The 25,994-nt window shown below is 38.8% G+C and overlaps 3 protein-coding genes across 4 annotated transcripts; 2 read left to right on the top strand and 1 right to left on the bottom strand.

Annotated features, from left to right (window-relative positions):
* Positions 1-216: 216 nt before the first annotated feature.
* On the top strand, positions 217-1,729 carry rasd4 (rasd family member 4). Its single transcript, XM_006807809.2, has one exon. The coding sequence runs from the start codon at positions 335-337 to the stop codon at positions 959-961; it is 627 nt and encodes a 208-aa protein (XP_006807872.2). The 5' UTR covers positions 217-334; the 3' UTR covers positions 962-1,729.
* A 4,223-nt stretch (positions 1,730-5,952) lies between these two features.
* On the bottom strand, positions 5,953-17,355 carry LOC102790240 (phosphoribosyl pyrophosphate synthase-associated protein 1). Of its 2 annotated transcripts, XM_006807806.3 has the most exons (11): positions 16,967-17,355; positions 16,655-16,707; positions 15,290-15,356; positions 15,013-15,185; positions 14,807-14,922; positions 14,652-14,707; positions 14,296-14,441; positions 13,198-13,239; positions 10,583-10,653; positions 8,945-9,091; positions 5,953-7,612 (listed from the first exon to the last, which is right to left on the bottom strand). In XM_006807806.3, exons 1-11 carry the CDS (start codon positions 17,047-17,049, stop codon positions 7,454-7,456), a joined length of 1,113 nt encoding a protein of 370 aa, XP_006807869.2. In that variant the 5' UTR covers positions 17,050-17,355; the 3' UTR covers positions 5,953-7,453. The 2 variants fall into 2 exon arrangements, with proteins under 2 accessions (XP_006807869.2, XP_006807870.2); XM_006807807.2 differs by lacking the exon at positions 13,198-13,239.
* A 2,418-nt stretch (positions 17,356-19,773) lies between these two features.
* LOC102789957 (cytoglobin-1-like) lies at positions 19,774-25,424 on the top strand. Its single transcript, XM_006807805.3, has 4 exons — positions 19,774-19,977; positions 20,071-20,213; positions 23,162-23,393; positions 24,362-25,424. The coding sequence occupies exons 2-4, from the start codon at positions 20,071-20,073 to the stop codon at positions 24,524-24,526; spliced, it is 540 nt and encodes a 179-aa protein (XP_006807868.2). The 5' UTR covers positions 19,774-19,977; the 3' UTR covers positions 24,527-25,424.
* Positions 25,425-25,994: the final 570 nt, after the last annotated feature.

The raw sequence follows: 25,994 nt of genomic DNA, 5'->3' as shown, positions 1-25,994 counted from the left end.
CTTTCTGCACTGCACACAAAAACTCTCAGTGAAAGCCTCAGTATCACCTTTTTTTCTCTTACTGGACTTGATTTACATGTATCTCTGATTGGCTGGTGTAGGTTCAAGATGGAGATACTGCTCCCTGCTGATTGGCTGGGAGCAAAAGGGGGCAGGCAATGTGTGTAAATAAATGAGCAGTGTAGCCTCACAGGCAGACTCACATGCCAACCACTTCCCTCTTCATTATTGCCATCAAAACACCTTCCAGGCTAAGGATCCACAGCCAAAGAGGAGAAGAATAGAGGGGTGAAAAAAGGCAAATTCTTCCTGTTACACGAAGAAGCACATCAAGATGTCTATTGAAGTGAAAGAGAAGACAGAGGTGCGTCTGGTGTTTTTGGGAGCAGGTGGAGTGGGAAAGACAGCCCTTATCCAACGTTTCCTGAAAGATACCTTTGAGCCAAAGCATCAGCGTACAGTGGAGGAGCTCCACAGGAAAGAATATGAGGTGGGGGGTGTCAAAGTCACTATCAACATCATGGACACCAGTGGCAGCTACTCCTTCCCTGCCATGCGCAGGCTCTCCATCCAGAACAGTGATGCCTTCGCTCTGGTCTACGCTGTGGATGACCCTGACTCTCTGGAGGCAGTCAAGAGTCTGCGGGATGAGATCCTAGAGATCAAAGAGGACAAGTACACACCGATTGTGGTGATAGGGAACAAGATTGACCGTAACAATGAGCGACAGGTGTCCAGCGAGGACGTGGAGTCCACTGTGGAGTTGGACTGGAACCACAGCTTCTTGGAGTCTTCAGCCAAAGACAACATCAATGTCCTGGAAGCTTTCAGGGAGCTGCTCCAGAAGGCCAATCTTCCTAGTTGTCTCAGTCCAGCACTGTGCCGGAGGCGGGAAACCTTCCCCAAAGACAGCAACAAACGACCTCCTATGAACAAAACCAACAGCTGCCTCCTCTCATAGCGATATTGAGATGCACAAAGGACAAAGAGAGACTGGGGGGCAGAAAACTGTTGTAAATAGATTGAAACATTTACAAAGTTCCTTGTTGGCAAGGGTCAGATTTGGACAGAAGCAAAACAAGAAATGCCATTATACATCTTAAGCTTCATGTGAGACACTGAGTCAGTAAAATATTTGTCCATCAGTCTTGTAAGCATTGCAGTTAGCCCCACAGAGGCACTGACAGCACAGAGATGCTGCAGCGAGGACCAACATGTGATGATGTAAACAAATACAACCTTAAAGACAGTGTGGAATGTGGCTGAGCTCGAAAATATTTACTGTGAATGTTAAAAATGTAAGATATGGTGACAGTGCAGAGCTCATTTTACGTACAAATATATGATAATGTTTGATTTGGGGCCTTTATGTTACTGCTGTTAAAAGAAAGTGCAATAACTGTGAAACCATATAAATGCAAAAGTGTTTTTGTGTCTGCATATGTCAGTTTTATGAATCAAGTGAACAACTAAGGACAAATTTAAACTTTTTTTCTTGTGAATGCTTGTGCACCCTGTTGTACAGCTCTTAGAAGATTGTTTGCAAAACCGCTAACATTTAAATACACAGAGCACATTCACTGCTGGTTCTCTCTACTTTGATGTTTATTTATGTGAGTTTGTCTTAAAGAATAGCTGACAGAAGTGCATTGCAAATCTGAGCATAAAGGTTTTTTTTGTTTTTCTTTTCTTATTAATGTGGTATTTTCTATTTATTGTGACACCACAAAGAGCCACAAAGGCATGTTCGATGTATTTATTCAGCGCTTATTTCAAGTTAAATAAAAGATTTGAATTTAATCCTGTCTATCCCGACTATTTTATCTATTAGGGGAAGTTTTCACAGTCATAAGTGAAAAGTTGTGAATCTAAAAAAAAGCAAAAAATTAAAGTCTAACACCTGAAAACAGGTGACCATTAAATAAATAAAACAACTTTATTTTGTATGTCCTTAAAAAGATTCACACTGCACAGACCTCCTATTCTGTTTCTCTTATAATAAGAATTCAAATCAATTCAACATCAATCCATCAATTTTCTTCTGCTGTCCTGATTCAGGGTCTAGGTCTCTTTATTCCAACCAAACTGGTGGGGTGAGACTGTCTAGTCTGTTGGCCCAGTTATCATAGGGCTAATGGTGCAGAGACATCCACTGCCACTCACATTCACACCTACAGAAATTTTGACCTAACATGCAAATTTTAGTACTGTAGGAGGAAAGCCCAGTTGCCCAGACACTACTTCCTTTTCATGCTTTAATGCATTTGTGGCAAAACTTACAAACTATACCTCCCTTCTAGAGAATGGGGCTGGTCTAACCAGATCTCTAAAGATTTTTTTCATTTGTTTTTTTGTTTTTTATAAGATGGAAATGTGAAAAACTGCTGAATCACCCAACTGACATGTCTTACAGTTTGTTCCTAAGACCCTAGAAAAGTTATGTTGGTACTGAGTGGATTAAATCAACTAATAGGATTGCTTGGTTGGTCTTTAACACAATCTCAACAGCACAAGCTCTGTTTTGTACTGCATTGCCCTCTGGTGGTGCACTTGGTGATGTGTGCATTGTTTGATGACTTCACTTTATTAGGTACACATTGTGAGTACTGGTTTGTATCCCCTTTTGCCTCGAGAACAGCTTCGTGGCGCAGATTCAACAAGGTGCTGGAAACATTCCTCTGAGACATGACAACATCGCGTAGTTGCTGCAGGTTTCCCATAGGTGATCTATTGGATTGAGCTCTGGTGACTGTGGAGGTCATTTGAATACAGGGAAGTCTAAGGAGCTTGGAAAGAAAAGCGTCTGGACTACTTTGAGTTGCTTGAAGACGTTTCACCTCTCATCCGAGAAGATTCTTCAGATGGTGGAGAGTCCCAGATTTAAACCCAGTGGGAGTTTCCCCCCAAAGAGGGACAAAGGACCCCCTGATGATCCTCTACCTAATCACATGAGCCAAGGTGTGAAAGCGGGTGTGGGTCACACGGATGAGAGGTGAAACGTCTTCAAGCAACTCAAAGAAGTCCAGACGCTTTTCTTTCCAAGCTCCTTAGACTACGATGACCTGGATGACTGAGAACCTTCACAGACATGAATACAGGGAACCTATTGTCATGTGCAAGAACCAGTTTGAGATCATGATAGTTTTATAACAAAGTCTGTTTTCCTGTTGGAAGCATCTGTCAGAAGATGGGCGCACAGTGGTCACAGGTAGGCCGTGGTGTTTCAACTATGCCGAAATATGGCAAGAAACCTTTACACCCCCATGAACTGTGCCAAATCTAGCCTTATTTCATAACTGAAAGGATGGCAGTAGTGTGGTCTTCTGCTCCTGTAGTCCATCTGCTTCAAGGTTTGACATGTTGCACGCTCAGTGATGCCCTTATGCACACCTTTGTTGTAATTAGTAGTTCTTTTTGTTACTGTTCCCTTCCTATCAGCTCGAGGCGGCTCGAGGCAGTCTGGCCATTTTCCTCTGACGTGTGGCATTAAGGTATTTTGCACCCAGAGAACTGCAGCTTGATGGATATTTGATGTTTCTTGGACCATTCTTTGTAAAGTCAAGAGATGCTGCACAGGAAAATCTCAGACCAGCCCGTTGAACATAAAAAACAATTCTTAACCCTGTTCAAACTTCAGCCGGTCATCTTGAGTTAATACCACGTCACTGTCTGATTAGATATTTGTGTTAATGAGCAGTTGAAGAGGGAGACCACTGACTATGTCTCCAAAACCTCCTGAAGTGCAAAATAAAATCTAGTTACTAATTTTATTATCTGAAGTAAAATTAGTTACTGAGATTAAATCTGGATGAGTAAAGTCTCACATGTTTGGTTTAGCTGGATTTTGTGTCTACTGTGTATACTGAAACATGCAACAAATGTTGATAAAGAGGTTTTCATTCCAACCAAACTGGTGGGGTGAGACTAAAATCTGATCTACTGCTTCAAGAAATTCACATGATGATTTGACTAAAGAGCTTACTCCAGATGGTTCTCTATCTAATTCTCCACTCTTAACAATGGCAGCAATGACAGGACAAGGTTGCCTAATAAAGCATGATGAAGTATCATGCTATTTAATGTTCACTTTTCATGTTCTCTAAAAGAACTTCATACACATTGTTAGCATTTCCTGACTGTTAAAAGGCAACACAGGCTTAGAGAAAGAGACAAAAAGGTGCACTTCCTTTTTCCAAAAATGCTCAGATAAGGTACATTGTTTCCTCAGAATGAGACAAGGAAGTGATCTGTAATTATCACATCTTTAGTTCCTCTTAGTGCCTTGTTTAAACTCACAGCTGCCTTCAGCTGCTCCACTGAGATTCACAAACCCATCTTTCTCAGCACATGGACGAAGACCCGGGAGGGGGGACCCCTGCCTTTTAAAACTCAGGTGCGATTTAAACCTCTTTACTTAAGTTGCTGGCAGAGCACAGGGCTCAGCTGTAGATAAAGGTTAAGGAAATGCAAACTACTCAGATAAGATTACTGCTACTATAGCAACAAGTAGAAAAGTCTGATTTGTGAGTATGACCTCTGAAATCCCTACACTGCTTGGCAAAGTGTTTGTCTCTGCTCCTAGACTTGGTCCAAGCTCCTCAGTGCTGTTTACATACCTGAGAAGTTTTGAACAAGTATAGGATCTCTGACGTCCACATCAGGTGTTTTTAAGGAAGTGGTAAGACCTAATGGCAACTGCATACTGGATCTTTATGCTAACATTTGAATCACAGTGCATGTTAAAAGTAAATGAAAGCCTTCTCATAAAGCTGTATTCAATTTCACATTTGTCTCTGCAAGATCTTTTTAGCAGGATTCATTAAATATCCAAACAGAATACATATAAAAACCCAGAAAAGCAAAGAGAAATCTGGTTCTTTGTAGCCAAAAACTACAAATGGAACAAAATGTTAGCTTTTCCTTGCTGAAACATTTGGACCGCAAATGTATCTGCAATCTTTAAATCTCTCTGATTCTGACAGATCAGTTTCTTTTATTACATATTAGTTGAATTCAAAACTAAGGCCCACAAACCAAACCTGGTACTTCTTAAACTTTAATCCAGTCCCCATATCCTATTTTTCCAATAAATTTTGTTAAGCAACACAACTCACAACCTATAAAACTAAACAGACATTTGCATCTCTACAGCATCAGTAAACTAGCTGCTATGGAACAAAAAGGAAATTCTGTAACTATTTTGGTTTTCAGAGAATCCAGTTTGATTTCTGAATCCACGTCCTTCTTTGGAAACAGTCCTGGACCACAAAGGCTTCAGAGGTTTTGAAGTGAAAGTGATGGAGCTGTAAAGGGTATTGATAATGCCATATAGTACAAACAGTCTACATAATGTTCATAGTCAGGCAGTATGTCAAGAACACAGCTAAAGATTGATTTTCTTTTTTATTAATAATAATAATAATGATGGATTGGATTTATATAGCGCTTTTCAAGGCACCCAAAGCGCTTTACAATGCCACTATTCATTCACTCTCGCATTCACACACTGGTGGAGGCAAGCTACGGTTGTAGCCACAGCTGCCCTGGGGCAGACTGACATATTAGAACTTATGTTTAATGGATCACCATTGTGTTAACTGATGTCAAATTCAGGCTTGTGACTTTATAAGCTATGTGGTAGCCTTTAAGCAGAAATGTAATATGGATGCAATTATTTAGCTTGAGTGTTATAAAGCTAATAAGTGTTTTTTTTGTTTTTTTGATTGATGCAGCATAAATTAGATGTATTTTCATTACATGGTGCAGCCTTTATAGAAACAGAACAGACTCAAATAATCTAGAATGTATAGATAGATAGTAGTTTAAGGTGCACACGTTTTGCAAAGGGAGTTATTCAAATAACTTTTTTTTTTTTTTCACAAAAGTGGCAGATGCTGTGGATTTATTAATAATAAAATTCATTAATTGGTAGAGATGAGGCAGAACCAGAGGCAATGTTTTTTTTTAATTTCACAAACAGTGACAAACACAGTACAGTCTGACAGAAGGGTGGGGTTGGGATGGGGAGGGGTTCAGGGAAACAGTAAATACAGAGGATTTCTGAAACACGCTGTGGACAGAAATTTGAGCTGACATGGCAATGGCATTTTTACCCAACTCTGTGCACAAGAGTGCCCAACCTTATCAAATAACATCCAGCATCTATAGCAAACCTAAATGATAAGATAAAACGAGCACAGGTGTACAGTACTGCTGTATGGAAGACATTCTCGAAGTATTAGGGTGTGCGCACACAACAGTAAAACACCTTCATAAGCACAAGAGCAAATAATTGTGCATTGGCTTCTAAAGTAGATTTCCCTGAGCAAAAGGCTCAAACAGCATAGAAAATAAAGTCATTTTCAATCAAGCTTCACTCTGAAGTTTTCTCAGAGGCCATAGTCACTTGGAGACTAACATCAGAACTCTGCTGCTGTGTTGCAAATCATCTTAAAAATTAGAAGGCCAAACAAATGCACAAACAGGGGACACCTTACAAAGATGTCAGTATGTTGCAAAACTGTCTATCCAAGTCAAGGCTTCAATATAGGCCATCTAAAGTAGGTAGCACAAATTATCTGTACTTTTAATTACACATAGAGAACAATATTTACCTTCATCAAATGCGTTCAACCAAACCATCGCAGCTCCCTGCATCAGTTGGCAATAGTGTGGTGCACACCTCCCTTTAGCTATGTCATATGTAGTGCATTGTCACAATCAGGTAATAGTTAACGGCATTTCAGTCGATTAATAAAGCGAGAATATGATAAAGGCTCATTTCGCCCACAGCAGCTTGCAGCGGTGGTATGAAGCCATTCGCTCTTAACTTCCTGCTGAGAGTGCAATACAACAAAAGTGAGTGACATTTTAACCTGTGGTGATGACATTCAAAAACATTTTTATTTCCCCAAATATTTCCACAGAAGATGCAAAGAAAAGCTGCATAAAAATGATCATTTGAGAACTACAGTTTGTATACTTGTTCTTACTCATTAGATGAAACATGCCTCGTTCAGTGCAAAGAAATCAGTGCCTGAGCAGCCCTGATCACAAGACCTGGCAAGGTGTTGGTTAGTAAAGCCAACAAATTCTTGCCAGCTCTTCTCCTTTGCAGATTAAGCTCAGTCACTAGATAGGAGGTACTGTTAGAGTATGACAAAATAATACCAATACAAAGCATCTTTTGTTCAAGTGAAATGAATGACAGCAGCGAGACGTGCCTTAAAAAACTGAAACAGGTCTTGTTTTTTTATGATATCCACGACACGCCTAAAAACGTATCAGTTTTTAACAAGTGAAATATTTTTTAATAACTTCTGGTAAGAAGATAAATAACTTTGGGCAATTTATAGAATCTCTTCAAATGACTTCCATTGCTTTTTTTTTTTTAACATGTATAACACAGGAAATTATGACTTGCTCTCTATCACTGACAACCTCTGATGCCACTCTAGTCATCCACAGTGATGTTGCGGAACAAGTAAGCCATGGACTCGCCATTGTGGATCCTGCGGATAGCCTCAGCTAATATCATGCTGACATCCACAGTTTTGATCTTTGGACACTGCAGCTTCTGTACTTCATGGGGAACTGTGTTGGTCACCACAACCTGAGGACCCACAGTAAACACAGACATTTTATACTATAAATATTTTTTATAAAAAAAGAAGGGGGGGGGGGGGGGGTGTAAGTTTTACTTTAAAAAAAAGGGACAAGTCGGTAAAGACATAAATTGGACACAAAACATAATTAAACACTTAAGCAATATTGCCATTGACTCAGGTCTGTTACTCAGATCTCAGTTTTGTGAAAGAAAGATGTCCCAAGTTCAAAAAGAGGACAAAAGTATACTTGTACAATGAATAGAAGATCACAGGTATAGTGTTTCCTAGTTGCCATCCCTGACTTTTCTCTTTCTTCTTTGTGCAATCAATCAGAAAAGTGCAAGAGGCACAGGATCAATATTCTGATTCTGTTGTTTGAATAACTTATTTCTATAATACTCTATAAATGAGCACTGCAGCAGTTTAGGAAACAGCCCCACACTTGATCATGATCCAAACACTTGAATCTTGACTCTTGACTCTGTAGGATAATTTAGTGGCTCTGTTATGCTGACAGAGACATGGCTTGGACCCACTTGTCTCTTTTTCTACCCTGATAAGAATGATTGTTTTTTCATCCATATGATACAAGGAGTAACTGAACAATTTGACAAGTGTGAAAATGATGTGAATAATAAGCTGTGGTTTTCACACTTACCAGACATCGACCCAGATGAACACAATTCAGATTTTGACTAATGTGTTAGACGGCACTGGAATTATTGAAGCTTTTCTGGTAGTACTACAACACTTTGCTACAGGATGGCTATAGTAGAGTAGCTAGAGCAAGTCATTAGAGGGTTGCTGACTCCAGTCTGCACACCAAAGCATTAATGGGAAAGATACTGAAGCCTGAGGTGCATTCATTGGAGTGCAACTGTGTATGAATATTAAATATAAAGTATGAATGAGTGCATGAGGCATGTATGTATTAAGGGCTTAGGGTAGAAAAGCACCAACTACCAGTCCTTTCACCAGTATGTGGATCAAGATTAAAGAGACTAACAGATCAATTAAATTAAATTAAATCTCAGATCTCACTTGTTTGTTTTTAATAAGTCATAAATGTAGAGTAAACTGCAACTATTGTTTTCTAGATAGTTCAGAGGAAGTGAAAATGAAAACTTCTATTCAGCAGATCATGAAACTCCTTACACAGTACAGGGAAAAAATGCCCACCACGAGGAAGCATCTCGTTTTACACTCTGTTTACAATGAACAAATGATAGCCTGTGAAAAAAAAAGACCTTTTACCACTTCTCCTTCAGCTTGTGTGACAGTTTCGTTCAAATACATGAATAACCAGTTCTCGTGTGGGTGGGGGGATCAGTCCTCACCTCATCAATGGCTGATTCCTCTATGAGACGTGGCGCGTCAGCAGAAAGTAAACCATGTGTAGCCATAATATAAATTTTATAGGCTCCTCTCTCTTTCAGGATCTCGGCAGCAGCGACAAAGTCTCCTACATCATCTATGATGTCATCCTGTCAGAAAAAAAAAATCCAATCTGTAGTTAAAACTGCATCTCCCTTTTTCTTTGTGTTTTTTTTCCTATGATTATTGGTGATATACTTGCGGCACTGCTCACAAGCAGTGTAATGATATACAAAATATACAAAAAAAGATTAGGAAGTGTCAAAACTCTCACATTGCTCATTGTTCAGAAAGATAACTGGATCATATTTACGATTAGAATTAACTTCCCGCTTTTTGACTGTACATAAAGAACAAATATTGATCAAACAAAAAAAAAAAAAAGAAGTTAAAACTTTGTTCTCGTTTTAAAAACAAAGAAGGGATAGCGTCTGTACCTTAAGCACTGGGTACCAAATGATTCAGGAGAAAGACCGAAAGATCCATTACACCCCTACTAATCACACTCAAAGACTGAATTTGATCATCTTGTTGGATAATTTACTTGATTCTAGGGCTGTTCATATAACGATATATATCGGATGACGATATAAAAACATCTATGGTTTCATTTTACGCTATCGTTTGTTTCGTGGTGTCGCAAAATAAACTGTTTACAGTAATATTTTTTCATCGTTTTGATGGTCATTGTAGTGGCTATATTAATTTCTTAAAGTTCTCTCTTTCTCTCTCTCTCTTTGTGCGTTGTCATTAGCAACAACGACGGCAAAACCATCGCATGTCCGCTTGTTTATTTTCCACATAAACCTTTCACAATAAAGCTCAAGATCATGTTGAGACTTTTCAAAATAAACCGAATCACGTGAAAGAGTATGCAGTGTTTACGGATGGGAAGCAAAAAAGAGTCACCAGGTGCTAAAAAAACAAAAAAACAAAACCTTAGACTCAAACGTTAGAACAGGCTTTTCCCCGCAGCACGCCATGTAATAAATACTCAAAGAAAACGGCGGCCGTTACAACTTATGTCTAAAAATGTATCGTTTCATGCATCTGTTAAAACACTCGACTGCCCGAGATTCACAGAATATGTTACATTTGTGTGATTTATATCGCTATCGGGACGATAGATGTCTTATCGGGATATGAGATGTTGGTCATATCGCACAGCCCTACTTGATTCTATTATTATTAGAAGATTTGTTTGTTTTTTTGTAATGTCAGTTTTTTGGCTTGGATTAGATCTTTTCACATCCTTTAAAACAGAATTTGATAACTTACAACGAATAAGGAAAAATAAAAAAACAAAAATATGTAGCAGAAGATGAAGAGCATACGTAACCAAGTAAAGTAAGGACAGTGCAAAACCAGAATTGCAAAAACACTTGGTGCAGTATGCACTGGATAAATAGACACACTTAAAGGAAGTAACTGGCAGACAGTAAGCATATCACACTTCAAAAAGAACTAGCCAATCATTTTAAAGAAAGCTGTAGTGTTGCATTGGTAGATTTATCAAGAAAGAGGGCTGAATCATCAGCTAAAGTTAGCCACAGAAGCTAATGGAAATGATAACTAAGGAAGGAGCAGCAGAAATGACCTACCACGATGATGGCAATCCTTCCTCCCACATCTCCAACCACAGTAATGGGAGGTTTCTCTTTGGCCATCATTACTGAAAATGAAAAGAACAGTTTGCCCATGAGAGCACTTCCAGGAAGTTATGCGTACAGTTTCTCACTTAATCAAAAATAAATCTCAGTAGATTGGGTAAAATGGGTTGAGAAAATTGTTTTGCAATTTAAGCTCATTTTCACTCCAAATCATTGTTTTTTCCATTGCATGATGTGAATGATTCGTAGAAATGCTGCATTCAATTTAAATTTCAAATGCACTTGATTACACTTTCCCTCCATTCTACCCCTCCTACCCCTAAAAGATTAAACTCAAATGGCAAACATAGTACAAAACATGCCATGCAAAGATCAAATGGCCTAAGGGTTTTCTGCCCAGGATACCCAATCAGAAGACAATGTATACAACCGCCTTGACACACATGTTAAGTTGCCAGGCTGTGGCAGGCATGTGGCAGCACTCTGTATATGAATCAAATAAGCACCACACAGTCTTATTTCACATGGGTCAACAGTGGCAAGCACCGATGAGGGTTTCTTCATACACACTTGCCAGTGTTCTGGGATCAGTCTTCAGTGGAACATCAGTGCTGCCAGTAACTACTTTTACATGCACGCCATAATTTTACACCCTTTAAAAAACATACAGTGACTTGGATATAATTTCTATTAAGAAAAGCTCTGATTATCATCAACACTGTCACTGCATCAGTGCTGACGTCCACTAGAACACTTCTGGTCTCACATGATATCATATCACATATCGCTATGTGTTAATAAAACATGAAAGTGCTTCATCTTGTGGCAGATCTTATCATGTCTCTAATTCTCAACTGATGCATTAAAAATTATCCTCAGATAAGGATTGATGCAGTGTACTTAAAGTGGAGAACCATCAGTAACACTCTGACATGTAACCCAAATCAAAAACAGCTGTTTTCTGATTACAGGTATGCATGTAAATGCAGTCATTTAGAGGGTTTTGAGGAAACAATCAACTGATAAACAATCAGCCAGCCAAGCCGATTGTGCAGGAAAAGTATAAAGCAGCAGAGAAAGGAGGAGGCATGCCTTGCAGAACATTTTGCTGAATACCGTGAGTCCCACAGCATCAGAAAACCTGGGAGTGTCACATTCAGTCTTTTATTGCTATCAACCAAAAACAGCAAGAGCCATGTTGTTAGCGGTACACACACTTAAAATACATTGTCTCGACAGTTTGTTGATGTGCTACAACATTGTCCTGAAAAATGTCTGCTCAGAGATTTCTGAAATTAATTTCAGATGTCTAAAACGTATCGATACTTTGAGTTATCTGTAGAAAATGTTAAATCAACAGGTTGGCAAGCCCAACCTGTCCAAATGGCCTAACAGAGTTAAAGCTTTGCATCACATTAAATATGCCACCCATCAGATCAGCCAGTAACCCATATACAGGAAGTCTGGACCGGTTCTTCATGTAAAGGGTCAGTGGCTCTGAGCCTATGGGTATTACATAGTCTTGGAAATGATTTGAGCGAAAGGAGATGGGGTACATCCTGGCTTTTGCTTTGCCCCTGCTAAACTGCTTCAATAAATTATCCTGAATTCAGAAGTCTAAATTTCAGACATTTCTGTTTTAACTCTTTACGTAATCTTGTGAATAAGCAATAAATCTTTTAATACTTCTTACATGTTACCCTTAGGCCTTAGAATTAACAGATCCCTGGGACCTATATTCTTTTCCTGGCCACCAACGTACAACCTAGCAAAATTACCAAGAGCAAGCATTACAAGGGGAGAGCTGCCATTAACCAGTGTGGCTGACAAATGGTACTTAACCTACAAGGCTACTCAGCCAAACAGGATAGACACTGGGAGGACCACCAGCTCAAGAACCAAGGTCTGCATTATCTGTTGGGAGCATTGCTTGGAATCAAAAACATGGTCCCTTTAAAAGAAAAGCTGGTCCAGACCTGTAGGAGTAACTGACCGATCCAACACTATTCAATAATAAAATAGGTCATCTGATCCAGCATATTAAAACTACTACGATTATGCTATAATTCACTAACCGTCCCATTCACAACATCTTTTGTTCCCGTCGCTGGATGTTAGATTTCAAATGCATGCGTTACTGTTTCATGACATGCAGTTATGACCAAATGTTAATCAGGTTTTTAAGGGCGGGTTTTTTATGGGTGCACAATGTGTTGATTGGCAAGATGAGTCCAGATGTTCAACTACAAAATAAAAACAAAAAGAATGTTTGGTATGGTTCTGGTTTGATTTATGGATTTGGAGTTTAAAAAATAAAATAAAGTAAAATAAAAATCAGAACACAACAAAAAAGAGGGTTTTGACCATCTTGTAGAACTAGCTGTCTGGAGTCACAGAAATGTGGCATAATGCAAACGGCATATTTGAAATTAACTGGTCTTTTAATTCATTTGAGCACTAATCATCCACTTTGTTTTTACCGACCTGAATCCAGACTGTATTTTCACAAGATGCAACACAAACCCTTTGTCTACACATGCAAATTGAGGAACCATTTGAAGAGGAATCATTTCATAGTCAGATGTAAATTAATTTTACGGTCGTACTTGGAAGTTCTATGCCAGGGAACGGAGCTTGTTGTTTGCCTGCTATTGTCAACAAATAAATACCACGTTAAACACAAATGCACAAATATTTGACACGACACAACACATGACGCCAGGACTTGAAAAATCCTCTGCTCGGCCTGACGGGAATTTAAAAAGCGACACAACAAATCAGACTGATTCTAATAAGAAAAAAATAAGGATGAAGCCATTTGTGAGTTGCAGTTCCAAAAGAGGATTTTTTAAGTCAAGGTTAAAAGCACAACGCTGTTGGTTTTTTGTTGTTGTTTTTTTAAACAAAATAATCAACTAAATATTGGACACAAATTTGGAGTCATTTGCCAACGACACACTCATTCGACATTACTTCAGATTCAGAATTAGCACTATAAAAGCTTCACCCAGTCACATGTATTCGCACCAAAAAAAAAGAAAAAAAAAAAGTAAAATTAACGTGGCAAGAAACAAGCAGAAGACTACGCTTTTATGATTACATTGTAGTTTACATTTTGTAAGTTAGGAACTGCAGCTTGCCGATGCAGCATGAGTCAAAGTAGCTCATCTGTAGAAACGAAATCATGCACTAACAAAAAATAAATAAAAAAACAAAAATCAGTTACTTGCAGTATGGCTGATGGTATGAGTGAGAAACGGCAGAATCGTCAGCTCAAAACAGGTTAGCATGAGTAAGAGCTGTATTTTGTCTGTTTTCCCACAGAAGACATTTTAAACTGCTACAGTAGCTAAAACACAGGTGAACTCTACCATGACTGCATCCCACTGACTTTGATGTTGTTGTGCATATTAGCTAATTGTCATAGCTTCCTGTGACGCTTATGCCATCATTAATAAACTCATCAATCCACCTGTGCTTTTTCTGCTTCTAAATGTCTGCTGTGAAAAGGTCTGTTAAATTATAAATACAATGAAGTGCTAACATTAAAAATTCAGACAACTGAAGAGTTAAACTAGGATAAAATTCTGAAAGAAACAATAAACAATGCAAATCATTAGTGCTGGTAATATCTATGGAGCACTTAAGCTACAAGAAAAATTATAAAAATTAAACATAAATGCTTTTCATATGGGTTTTCTTACAAGGAAGCTCCAGGCCTGTGTGTCCTGTTGTGTTGCGTACACATGGTGGGGAGTGTCTTCCATCAGCCATGTCAGACTCTGAACACTGAGCCTCGCCGTGGATCACAGCCAGACCGAGACGCAGTCTTTCTGCATAGGATTGAGCCCTATAAAATAGTAATAATAATAATAATTAACAATTAGTCAATAACAACATTATTATTATTACCAGTAACAACATGTATATATATATATGCACATTAGTTATACAAATTTATCTAAATATGCATGCAAAGAATAGGACAGAAATAATTTTTGCAATATATATCGGATGTAAAGATTATCAGAAATTATCAGTGGTGTATTGCATCAGTTACCTTTTAGCTGCAGCAGGGGACTTTGCCACAATGATGGCATTTCTGTAATCAGGGATCTGGCAATAAAGAGTGAAAACAGTTTTATTAGACTTATTGATGGAGTTCTGGACAGGTCACTAGAATACACACAGCAGAGATCTGACAGGGACCATTACCTCTTCTTGAATGTACTGAATCAAAAAAGGGGAGGCACGCAAGTTGTCCACGGGAAAGCTGAAGAAGCCCTGGATCTCCTTCTGATGCAAGTCCATGGTGATGATGTGTGTTAATCCTTCAGAGTAAAAGACATCAAATAATCAAACTCAAATAAAGATTCTTTGAACAAATCACTGATTGAGGTTTTCTTTTTTGCTATTTTTACCTGCTTTGGCTAACATGGAAGCTAACAGCTTGCACACTATAGAGCCCCTTTTTCTCATCTTGCATTGCTTGCTGTAGGGGAAGTAAGGAATAACTCCAATGATGTTCTTTGCACAAGAGGTCTTGAGGGCATAAGCCATGACAAGCAGCTCCATGATGGCTGTGTTCACATCCCTGATTGTAAAAAAAAAAAAGAAAAAAAAAAAAGGATCAGATGACTCTGTTTGGTGATAATCTAATAACCTTTTTAAATGTTTGGCACATCCTACTATACTCACCGTGGTATGGTCTGGATAATGAAGATGGTCTGTCCACGAACAGATTCTTTTACATCCACTCTAGTCTCTGAACAGAGAAAATACTTCACCAATACTTTTTAATACACATTCATTGTTTATTTGAGCAACAGAACACGGGATGTTGTACATTTACATCTCATGACCTAAAAACTGATGAAATCTTGTAGCTCTATTACATGAACAATGTGCTATTTTTGATGGATTCCATTAATTTCTGCAACAGTCGTGTCATATTAATATCCATGCCCTACTCCACAGCAATCCTGTGCCAACAACTTTTAATGCGACTATCAGGAAAGCTCTGCTTTCCCTAATGAAACAGACAGTGGTACAGATACTGATAATCTGAGCTAAAATGTCCTAGATCAATTTCTTCAATGACCATTCATACTACACCAAAACTAGTAAATAATTGATAAACACATCAATAACATAAAAGTTCCTGATTTTCCACTATCTACTATAGAAATGTGGTTTAATGGGACTACTGCAGGAATAAAATAGGACGTTTTCTGTTAATTAGCAAAGGCTTTCTATTTTATAACAACAGGACAGCCTATATTCTAACAATTTAACTGTACAACTCATACAGTCGTGCTGACAGATTTCTTTCTTTACAACAGCAGCATTTCTTTATCTTATAGAAAAATGAACCATGATATTGAAACTACATGTATTGTTCTTATATTAAGATATGTCAGGTATTATATAAGCTTAATTAAACGTCTTTACACTGACAGTAAGCAGTTTTGCTTGTTCAGATTCAAGGTCAAACTGGGCTGTAGTGTCCCATGATATAAAATGAGTTTGGCATCCCTGATCTAGAGGATACTTCTATTTATATAGCACCAAATCACAACAACAGTTGCCTTGGGGTGCTTTATATTGTAAGATAAAGACCCTATATTAATACAAAGGAAAGTCCAACAATCAGATGAGCCCCTAGGAGCAAGCACTTGGCGACAGTGATCATTGGGAGTGAGGTATTAAAATAAGAGGGGAAAAGTCATGGACAAGCTGTTTATAAAGTCCACTTCTGGTGAGAAATCAGCTTATCAAGCAGAACAAATTGAAACACCAAGTCTGAACTGAACTTACACCTGTCCCTGAAAATTGCACTTACATTATACATTTAATAAAAAGGAAAAATTCTAATACCAATCTGAAACTGACCATTTTGAAACAACAAATAGTCATAAAAATATCAACCACAGTAACTTTAGCACACAATCTCTAACTACCCTCACCTACTTGTGTATCAGATCACAAGCCTACATATCAGATAAAACCTGACCAGAAACATTTGGAATAAAATTGCATATAAAGCCATAACACCCTGCTCACCTCTGTTAGACTCCTGGAAGACCACAGACTTCCCCAGCTCCACACCCAGACGCCTGTGAAACATGAGCACAACATGGCAACCTAATGGTCATCTGCCAGCTGCAGAGTTTCAACACACAATATCAGGCTTTCCCCACACGACTAATTCATTCATCCACGCATTACAGACCACACTCACTATGCATGGTAAAGTGTCAGCAGTGAAGTTTTTCCACAATTATCACCGACCAACAACCTAAAGAAGCACTATTAGTGGCATTAAACATTAACTAGCAGTCAGTCTTAACATTAACGGTTCAAAGCATTACTTACTCTGTTATTTTCTTGGCTAATTCTGTGCATGCTGCAGAGGAGTTTGCAGAAAATACTCGATAAGCACTTTTAGCGACATTCATTCTGGTGTTTAACTTGACAGGCACGGTCAACAGCTCAACCTTATTCCTTCTAATCACTTAGTTTCTTGTCCTTTTTTCTCTGACGTAGTCGTTAGCTTGCTCGCTAGCTGGCTCAAATTAGCCTGCTAGGGGAGCGGATGTACCCAGAATGACCGTCAGAGTGCTGCACAAAGTTAGCTAAAACATAGCTGTAAAATAAGCATTGCTTATTTTAGCTTGTCAAATTATTGTCGCAGTTTTCGCCGGAAGACTACTGACACCTGCCTCTCTCTCAGGTAGCAATGTAGCTTATAATGTTAACTACGGAATCCCCGTCGGGTCAGTCTTAACCGCGGATCAAAAAACATAAGTTCAGTTGTACTGAATGTCAGACGGCGGTTTTCTTTAGGGATACTAATAATCTGGTAATAATTTGGTTAACCAAGAGATTACATTTATTAAGCAATAGTTTAATAACACACTGAAAATATTCTGTTAAAAAAGTAATTTATTCAGAGCCAAAATATAGTCAAGTGACTAGATGAACTCGTCATTTCATATTATTGCATATTGTCTATGTAAGATTATATTTTTCATTTTTTTTTTTTAAATAAACACTTAACTGTTTTGGCAGGCCAAGTAGGTTAAAGCTTAAAAACAAAAAAAATCATTAGTTCAATTATTTACTGTATTACGGTCAAAGTAGCATAAAATATATGTACTCCAGCAAATTTACAAACTTTCTAATTGAAATAATAATAATTCATATTATTTTATTTTCATATACTACAGGTTTTTTAATTTTGATTAATATATGATAGATGAAATATGTTGTTGTCATAGATTAATCATAGTGCGATTGTCAGTCAGTTAAGATGAGATGACCATATTTTACTGCCCAAACTAATTTCACCGCGAGATAGCGAACTGTATGAAAGAAAGAAAAAAGAAAATAAAGACACTATAAAGCGTTATTACCACAACTGTCCAGTAGATGCCACTAACGCTGTACTGACTGCAGTTACACCCGTTATTCTTTTGGATGATAATATTATTGTTTTTCTTAAGAGAGTGGGTTAAAGGTTTGTGAACAAGGGTCTGAATTTACTGTGGGTGTGAACACCACTAGAGATTCAATGAGTCATGAAGTGTTTACAGAGGTATGTGGATTTGTCTACATAAACTTGTAAAAATAAAGTTTTTTGATCCCAAAGTTTATCCACAATAATACTCTGACCTGGGGCCACAGGTCACAGCATACACATAAACAACATACCATCCTTTAATTATGTGGCTTCTTGTACACCTTACAACCATGAAGGGATGCAATATCTTGTATACCACTGGTTTAATGTGATGGTTATACTTACTGTTATAAGTTGTAAGACAGTGGTGGCAAGGCAGCCATGGTGGTGCTGATCTTTGGAAAATGTAAAGGAGCAAATGTAAAGCCCTGACTGTACACTTACATGAGGTCGACGAGTAGCCTACACGGTTAGGATCGTGCGCATATTCATGATCTTGACGAGCCAGCTTGAAGGTCACATGCCTGCATTATAATGAGCCTCACACATGAACTGATGGTGCATGTGTAACGGCCTGGGCTCTATAGCTCCTCTTCATACCCCCCCCCCTCCAATCAGCATGCACACCTGTGGCTCATCATCTCATCACCGGAAGCATCACTCTGCAGTCTCTCTGACAAACCGTTCTGCTTGAAGCACTTAACCCATCACCTTGTTGTCTACCTGCCCAGCTCAGGCCACTTGCTCTGATTGCCTTCAGTTCCATTCTGTTGCCTGCCCAGCTCACTGCGTGTCAAGTTTTGTCCTGTGTGCTCTGCTTTTGATCACAAAACCCAGATCTCATTGTAATGTTTCTCACTGCACACCTTAGGAGCAATAATTCCCCGTCTCCCGTGTTACACTATCCCCCTGTTCATTTCCCCTGTTTATTTGGCACTGCCTCTGCAGACGGGGTAAGGGAAAGCTATTTTGAATGGTTGATACATCTACCTTAAGTCTACTTTTTTTTTCCACCAACTTGAATGGCATACTATCAACTCTGTCAATGTTTAACGCAGAGTTGTACATTGTACCTCCCCTTGTAAGACAGTTGATATTACCTAAGTCACAGTGTCTGGTCTTGTGTTTGCTCTCTTCCCACATTTACCTCCCAGATTCCAGGCTACCTGGTTCCTGGTTGGCCAATTCATTATAAAACAGCAATAACAACTTACTCAAGCTTTTTTTTTTTAACACATGGAAGCGATATATCCTTATACTGATAACACCAACCACAGCAAAGCTACACGTTTGCTTTTGAAGGAAGAAAATGAAAAAGTTAAAGCACAAAACACCTTATTATTATTAATATTATTATTATGATTTTTATCTATGTATTTATTTTTTTATTTACATAAAGAGAGCTTGTGAGAAATTCAATATCATTCCAGGTTATTCTCCTGGAAAGTCTGCATGAGTGACTCTAGAGGGAAAACAAGTTAAGAGTGTGCACCTTTATCTTATTTTACCATGCTGACATTACACTGTATCTACGCTCACACATTACGTGCATGACATATCCGGCTCCCTTGCTTGGGATTTGTTTCTGATCTCGTCGTATTTTCATTAAACACCACCTACAAAGGTGAGGCGGGCAGAGGGAGAGAAGGGGAAGAGAAGGAGGGAGGCAGGGAAGGGAGAGTGTATAAAGAGAGAGTACAGAGGCTCCTCCTCATTTGCTGCTGCGTGTGTTTCTTGTGTGATTTTTTTTTTTCCTAGCCCGTTCTTCACTCACACTCTCGCTCAGCAGAGATTCAGAGGTCGGGAGCAGAGATTCTCACAGGGACAAGGGGTGGAAAACAGGAAACTGCTTTTCCCTTCTGCCACCACATAGGAGACACAAACAAGAGGAAAAGACATCAACAACAACAACAACAAAAAAAAGGTACAAATTGTGTTTATTTGCCTGAGGGGGAGGGGTGCTCTCATCAGCCCTGCCTTCTGCATGTGCTCAGCTCACTACACACTGTGTTTCCAGATGGAGAGGACGCAGGGAGACGGAGAGGTGGACCACCTGGAGCGGCCAAGCCCGCTGACTGACAAGGAGAGGGTGATGATCCAGGCCTCCTGGGGAAAAGTCTACCAGAACTGTGATGATGTCGGGGTGGCCATACTAGTCAGGTATTTCCTTTTCTATGTATGTTTGGGGAAATATCTAATTCGCACCAAAATAATAAGAAGAATACTGTGAAAAATGTTGTCTATAATTAGCAGGAATGTTATATTTGAACTATTTTGATGTTTATCATCCTTTTTTATGGCTATGCATCTATTCACTCACATGCTTTAAAAAAATATAGCACAAACAGTGTAATATCACCTATTTTGAGACTTTGGTATGAAAGTTCTTTCCATCTTTATTATATAGTTCATCACACGTAAGTTAAGGTTTGCCTTTTACCCACTTTTACCGTCAGCGCACCAGCAGCAGCCAATAAAAAAACAGCTGATGCTTGTTTGTTCCCCTGTGCAGACTTTTTTTTAAAAAATCTTGCTTCCTCAAAATCCAGGATATGCTCAACTTCAATGAGCTTGCTGACTTTTACAGGTTTTACAGTCATCTCTTTAGTGTGACGCTCTCTTAATCCTGTTTGTTAAGTTGTTGGGTCAGAGGTCAAACATTTAAACCCCATCTGTGCCCATGAAAGGGTCACACTCCCTCTCAGAAGAGGTTGTGATTGAATGCCTGTATAGAGGGCTTGGCAACCTATGGTAACATGACTCCATCACCAGCTGTAAGACATTTAAAATCCTCCTCTTTTCTCTATTACAGTGGATACATACACAGCAGGTATTCAGTCTTTCATATATTTACTACATCATATTTTGTTGATTTGCTGGTTGATTCCTGCACTTACCACACTTTCATTTTTTCACATTGAAAGTTAAGCAAAGCAAATGTTGCAAAAATCATCCATGTGCAGGGATTTAGCAGAAGTGTGACGGCTTTGAATGGAATTCTTGTGTCAGGAGATTCGATGCACGACAGAGCATGCCTTTATAATCCGTTCTGACTGCAGGAGGTGAAAGTTGAGAGGGAGTGTAATATTGTATTTATACAATCACCATTAGTAATGTAGTTTTCACAGATTGTTGAAAAGATGGAATTTAGCTGCTGCGCTTTCCTACAGAAACAGAAAATAGTATAAAAAAGTATTTAAAATATGTCCTTTCATATTGTCTTGCTTATATTCCATCACTAATTTCCTGCGATCTTCGGGAATTTGATTAATAAAGTCCGATTGATATCCATGTCCTGGCAAAAGTCTCCTTCAGCCAGCGAGAAAAGATCCTGCCACCGTATCCAACTTCAAGCCTAACGCTGCAAATCCTTCAAACTTGTCGGCTTTATGGTCGTCAGATAGGATCTAAAGTAGCAAATCTTGGCGCTCTGTCTCTGAAATGAAAAACTTTCTCTCACTTCAGCTCTTCATTTAGTCTCGAAATAAGATAAGGAAGGATTAAGAACCAATGACCATATGAAAAACTAATGAGGCTATTTATATGCAACCACAGGTCACATGCAATTACGAAGACAGAAAGATTAAACAGCACGGTTCATTATTTTGCTCCGGCACTTGCAGAAGCCCCTACACCCAGGATTGAAAAATGAATGCGCCGCCTCCCAACCTCCTTCCCTCAGACGTTTAAGTTCACGAGTAAAACTTTAATATCAAGCCATATGTTGCAAATCTGACAGTGTAAATCCGCGCTTCCTTTTTCTGTTAGTTGCTCTACAGACAGGGAGGAGATGGGATATCTCGATCCGATAGCCAGAAACCAGATGCTTTGGCCCTCTTCCCAGACTGTGGGAGGGGCTAAGTTTTTAGGTTCCTCATTGTTAATTCACTCTGATACTTCTGAGCGTCAAAGAAAACATCTTTAAAAGGACTATTTGCTGTCTTCAGAAAGAGCGCAGCGATATTAAATTCTCTACCCGGAGCTTAAACTGAGATGAGAAACTGAGTATTCCAACATAAGTATAACTTCGTATCTGTCTTCGCAGGAATTATAATTTCAGTGTCACTCAGAAAGAAAAGGAAGTATCAGGTGTGATCATAGCAACCTTAGTAAGCATAGAATACCCACACCCTCATCTGTAATAAGCATGTTACTTTTTTTTTTGGGAAAGTATGCAGGATTATGTTTTTTTAAGTCCTGACAGGAACCAGAGCAGAACTAGAAACCTCAGCCAACAGGTTCCCAAACGAGGAGCGGCGAGGGTGGGTGGCTTGAAAACAATGTGTATGAAGAGACAGGTTTCATGTTCCTGATATTAATTTTGTCATTCCATCCCAAGGAATGGGTAAAACAACAAATATTGACATTGATAACAGGACTGGAACTGTTTTTCTTTAAAAACAATAGAGTTATTCATCACACTGGGTTTTCAGATACGAAATAAGGATACGCATATGTATACTACCTTATAAGTTGAATGGCAAAGGGCCTTAAACTGCAAATACAATAAGAAGTCTCCATCCATTCATTTATCAAAGCAAAAACAGTTATGAAACAGAAAAGCTTCCAGAATATCAGAGTTAGTGCACGCTTTGGGAGTCTTTATCTGATGCTACAAGATTTACTTTCCTTCTCCAGTGTGACATATTAATTGGTTTGGAAAGCAAAGGAAGCTATAATTTTATTTATGATGAGAACTATTTCATATTTAGTCATTTAGTCAGTAATCCTCATTTTTATTTCATAAACCTAACCACAGCTGTTGTTTAGTACAACAGAACTTGTGAAATCACTGTGTAAAGTATCTATTTATTCAGCTCTTTGCCATGATCACAGCTCTGCAGCTGGACTCTTCCCTTTAGGTTGTAAATCCTTTGCAAATGTATGGAAACCACACTGCACAGTATCAATTTAATGCAGTTATTTTACACTAAAAGTATGCAGCACCCTTATACATGCGCTAGTGTTTACTCGTGTTATCTTGCCAACTTGACAAGGGAACGTGGGTTTATAGGATGAGGCTGCAGGCAGAAGGAAGATGAGAATAGTACAGCAGTTACACGTATGTATATATATCGTATCTTTCATTTAGCACTCCTCCTTTGCAGATTCTTTGTCAACTTCCCCTCCTCCAAGCAGTTTTTCAACCAGTTCAAGCACATTGAGGACGCGGAGGAGCTGGAGAAGAGCACCCAGCTCAGGAAGCATGCTCGGAGAGTTATGAATGCCATCAATACACTGGTGGAAAACCTTGACAACTCAGATAAGGTGGCGTCGGTGCTGAAGCTGGTGGCCAAGGCCCATGCACTCCAACACAAGGTGGAGCCTGTGTACTTCAAGGTAAAGAAAACAGTGCGTGAACAGCTGTGCAGAAAGCACGCTCCAAGACATTAGTAAAAAAACAAAACAAAACTGTCTTTCATTCTGCACCATGTGCTTCTGTAGAGTCACGTATTTACAGTCAGTCAATTTAATAGGTTAGCATAAAATGATCAATAAATCATTTTGCATTCACAGGAAATGATAAAATGTGAGACAAATGTGATAAATGTCAAGCATACGACGCATGTCATCACCCCCAACCAGTCATGATGGCCGCCCCTCCCTGAGTCTGGTTCTGGTAGAGATTTCTTCCTGTTAAAAGGGAATTTTTCCTTCCCACTGTTGCCAAGTTCTTGCTCAGAAGGGATTGGTTGATTGTTGTTGTTGTCTGTGTATCATTGGGTTTTTACCTTACAGTATAAACCGCTTTATATTATGTTCGTCATTAAACTCCTCTTTCCTGCCACCTCTGGTATTCCACAAGCCATAATTTTGTGACTTGGTTTTGCTTCCTCTCCTTTGATTCTTTTATGTTTTTTTCTCTTTAAGCAGATACATAATGTACAGTCAATTGTTGTGAACTCGTGAACAGAAACCAGCTGCACACCGTTTAATATGATGCACAACGCAGCTGTTTGGACCAGGAAACCAGATTAATTAGCTGAGAGCGCCAGAGACTGCTAGCAACCCTTCCCATCTGAGATTCCTTTGATTCAGTATTGAAACATAGAGTTATATGAAAAAACTGACACTAAATAAGAAGATAAGAGACAGCTAGTGTATTTGCAAATTTGAAAAACAGTTCCATGTATCTGACCAAAGATAACAAGCACAAGTCAATCCCTCCCAGTCTGCATATTGTACATGTTATGCTTTCTTTGCTTCAACTGTACAAAAACCTGAGACTGGGGGTCAACCTTTTCAGGGAAAAACAAGTCAAACCGCTCCATCAATGTCCTGAACACATTTGTTTGTGTCTTACTCAGATTCTGAGCGGTGTAATCCTAGAAGTCCTGGGAGAAGAATTTCCAGAGGTCATCACACCGGAGGTGGGCGCAGCATGGACAAACCTCTTGGCCACGGTCTACTGCAGTATCTCTGCCATCTACAAAGAACTGGGCTGGGAAAAGCTCTCAACCTCGACTGGTTGAACGTTTTAAACTTGGACTACCCATATGGAAAAGAAGTAGTAAAATTTTCTTAGAAATATACACGCTCTCTAATAGTAAAAGTTAGTTTTATATACATACATATTGTAATACTATGATTTACTCATGATTGTGTCCATTTTCTGTTTTTCTGGTGTCGTAGTTTGAATTTTTTTTAATGTTGCATGAGAAAAATGTGAAATGGCCACTTTCATATGTAAATTGATTGTATATAAGCCTTGAGAATTACACATATAAAACAAACATTTACTCGGTTTTTGTTTGGGTTTTTTAAATTTTCTATTTCTTTTCCACATAGGCAGGCATGCGGGGAAACCTTCTGATTTCCAGGCTTCATAGGACATTAATCAGTTGACTCTAATGTGAGATACAGCTTGATGTAATCTAAGATCATCATGGGACATCCACTCTTACGTGTGGTTAGTAAAGTGTGTTTCTAGTGTGTATAAGAGAGGGAGAGACAGAAAGAAAGAGAGGGAGAGAGGGAAGAATAAAAGAAAAAAATCAGCTCACCTTCTTACATTTGTACTCTTGTAAAAAGCTAAACCATTAAAAAGAGAGAGAGCAAAGAGGAAGAAAATGCAAACATAGACCCACCAGTGGACTAGAGGTCACATTTGACTTGGATGTGCCTTCTGCTGAATGTGTATATCTCGAAACAGAAATGTAAACAGCATTCTTTCTAAACAGTATGATGTCTTTCAGATGTTTAATCTTATCAGTCTGTATCCACTTGTAGCCACTTTATTAGCTCTTAAGTATACGAGACGTTTTTACATTTTTACATTTAAATGTGGCGATTGTACATTTTTCATCATGGCTCACGTTTGTATCTGTAATTGATTCAATTTTCAAATAAAAAGAAAAGCCTCTGTTTATCTGCTGCTCCAATGTGACCCTCCTGTCACTACACACTCGTGGGCATACCGACAAAATTACACCTTTCTTTTCTATTCCTTGCCCCACTGCTCCCTTATTCTGTGCTTGAGTCAGCAGTGCTAAGTATAAGTGGCTTAGCCTTCGACAGTCCGTATTTATAACCTCATTTATCCCACTATGTGCTCTCTTTTCATAATATATTGTAGGAACACCGGACTTGGCCTGCAGAGAAGTCATTAGGGGGTCTGGTTTTGGTATATTTAGAATCAGTCCCATGATATGTTCTAAACATTCAATGTTTCCCAAGTTATGTTTGAGCACAATAATATTGAACTAGATAATCCACTTATAAAGCAATGTTAGCTGATTGGTATGTTGATCTTTAGACTCATGTTGCGAAGCTACCCTGTTGCCCCCGTTACATAATTCTGCCTATCCTCAACTGAAAAAAAGACAATATACTGATGAGATGGATTTAGCATGCTGTGCTAATGACATGGTGGTAAGGGTGGGCTGTTTTTAGAACAGCAACTCACAGCATGCTCTGTTTACCTCACAGTCCTGCCAGCGA

This window comes from Neolamprologus brichardi, chromosome 4 (assembly GCF_056152115.1).
Source record: "Neolamprologus brichardi isolate AB-2024 chromosome 4, ASM5615211v1, whole genome shotgun sequence".
NCBI lineage: Eukaryota > Metazoa > Chordata > Actinopteri > Cichliformes > Cichlidae > Neolamprologus > Neolamprologus brichardi.
This window is presented reverse-complemented; position numbering and strand designations above follow the sequence as displayed.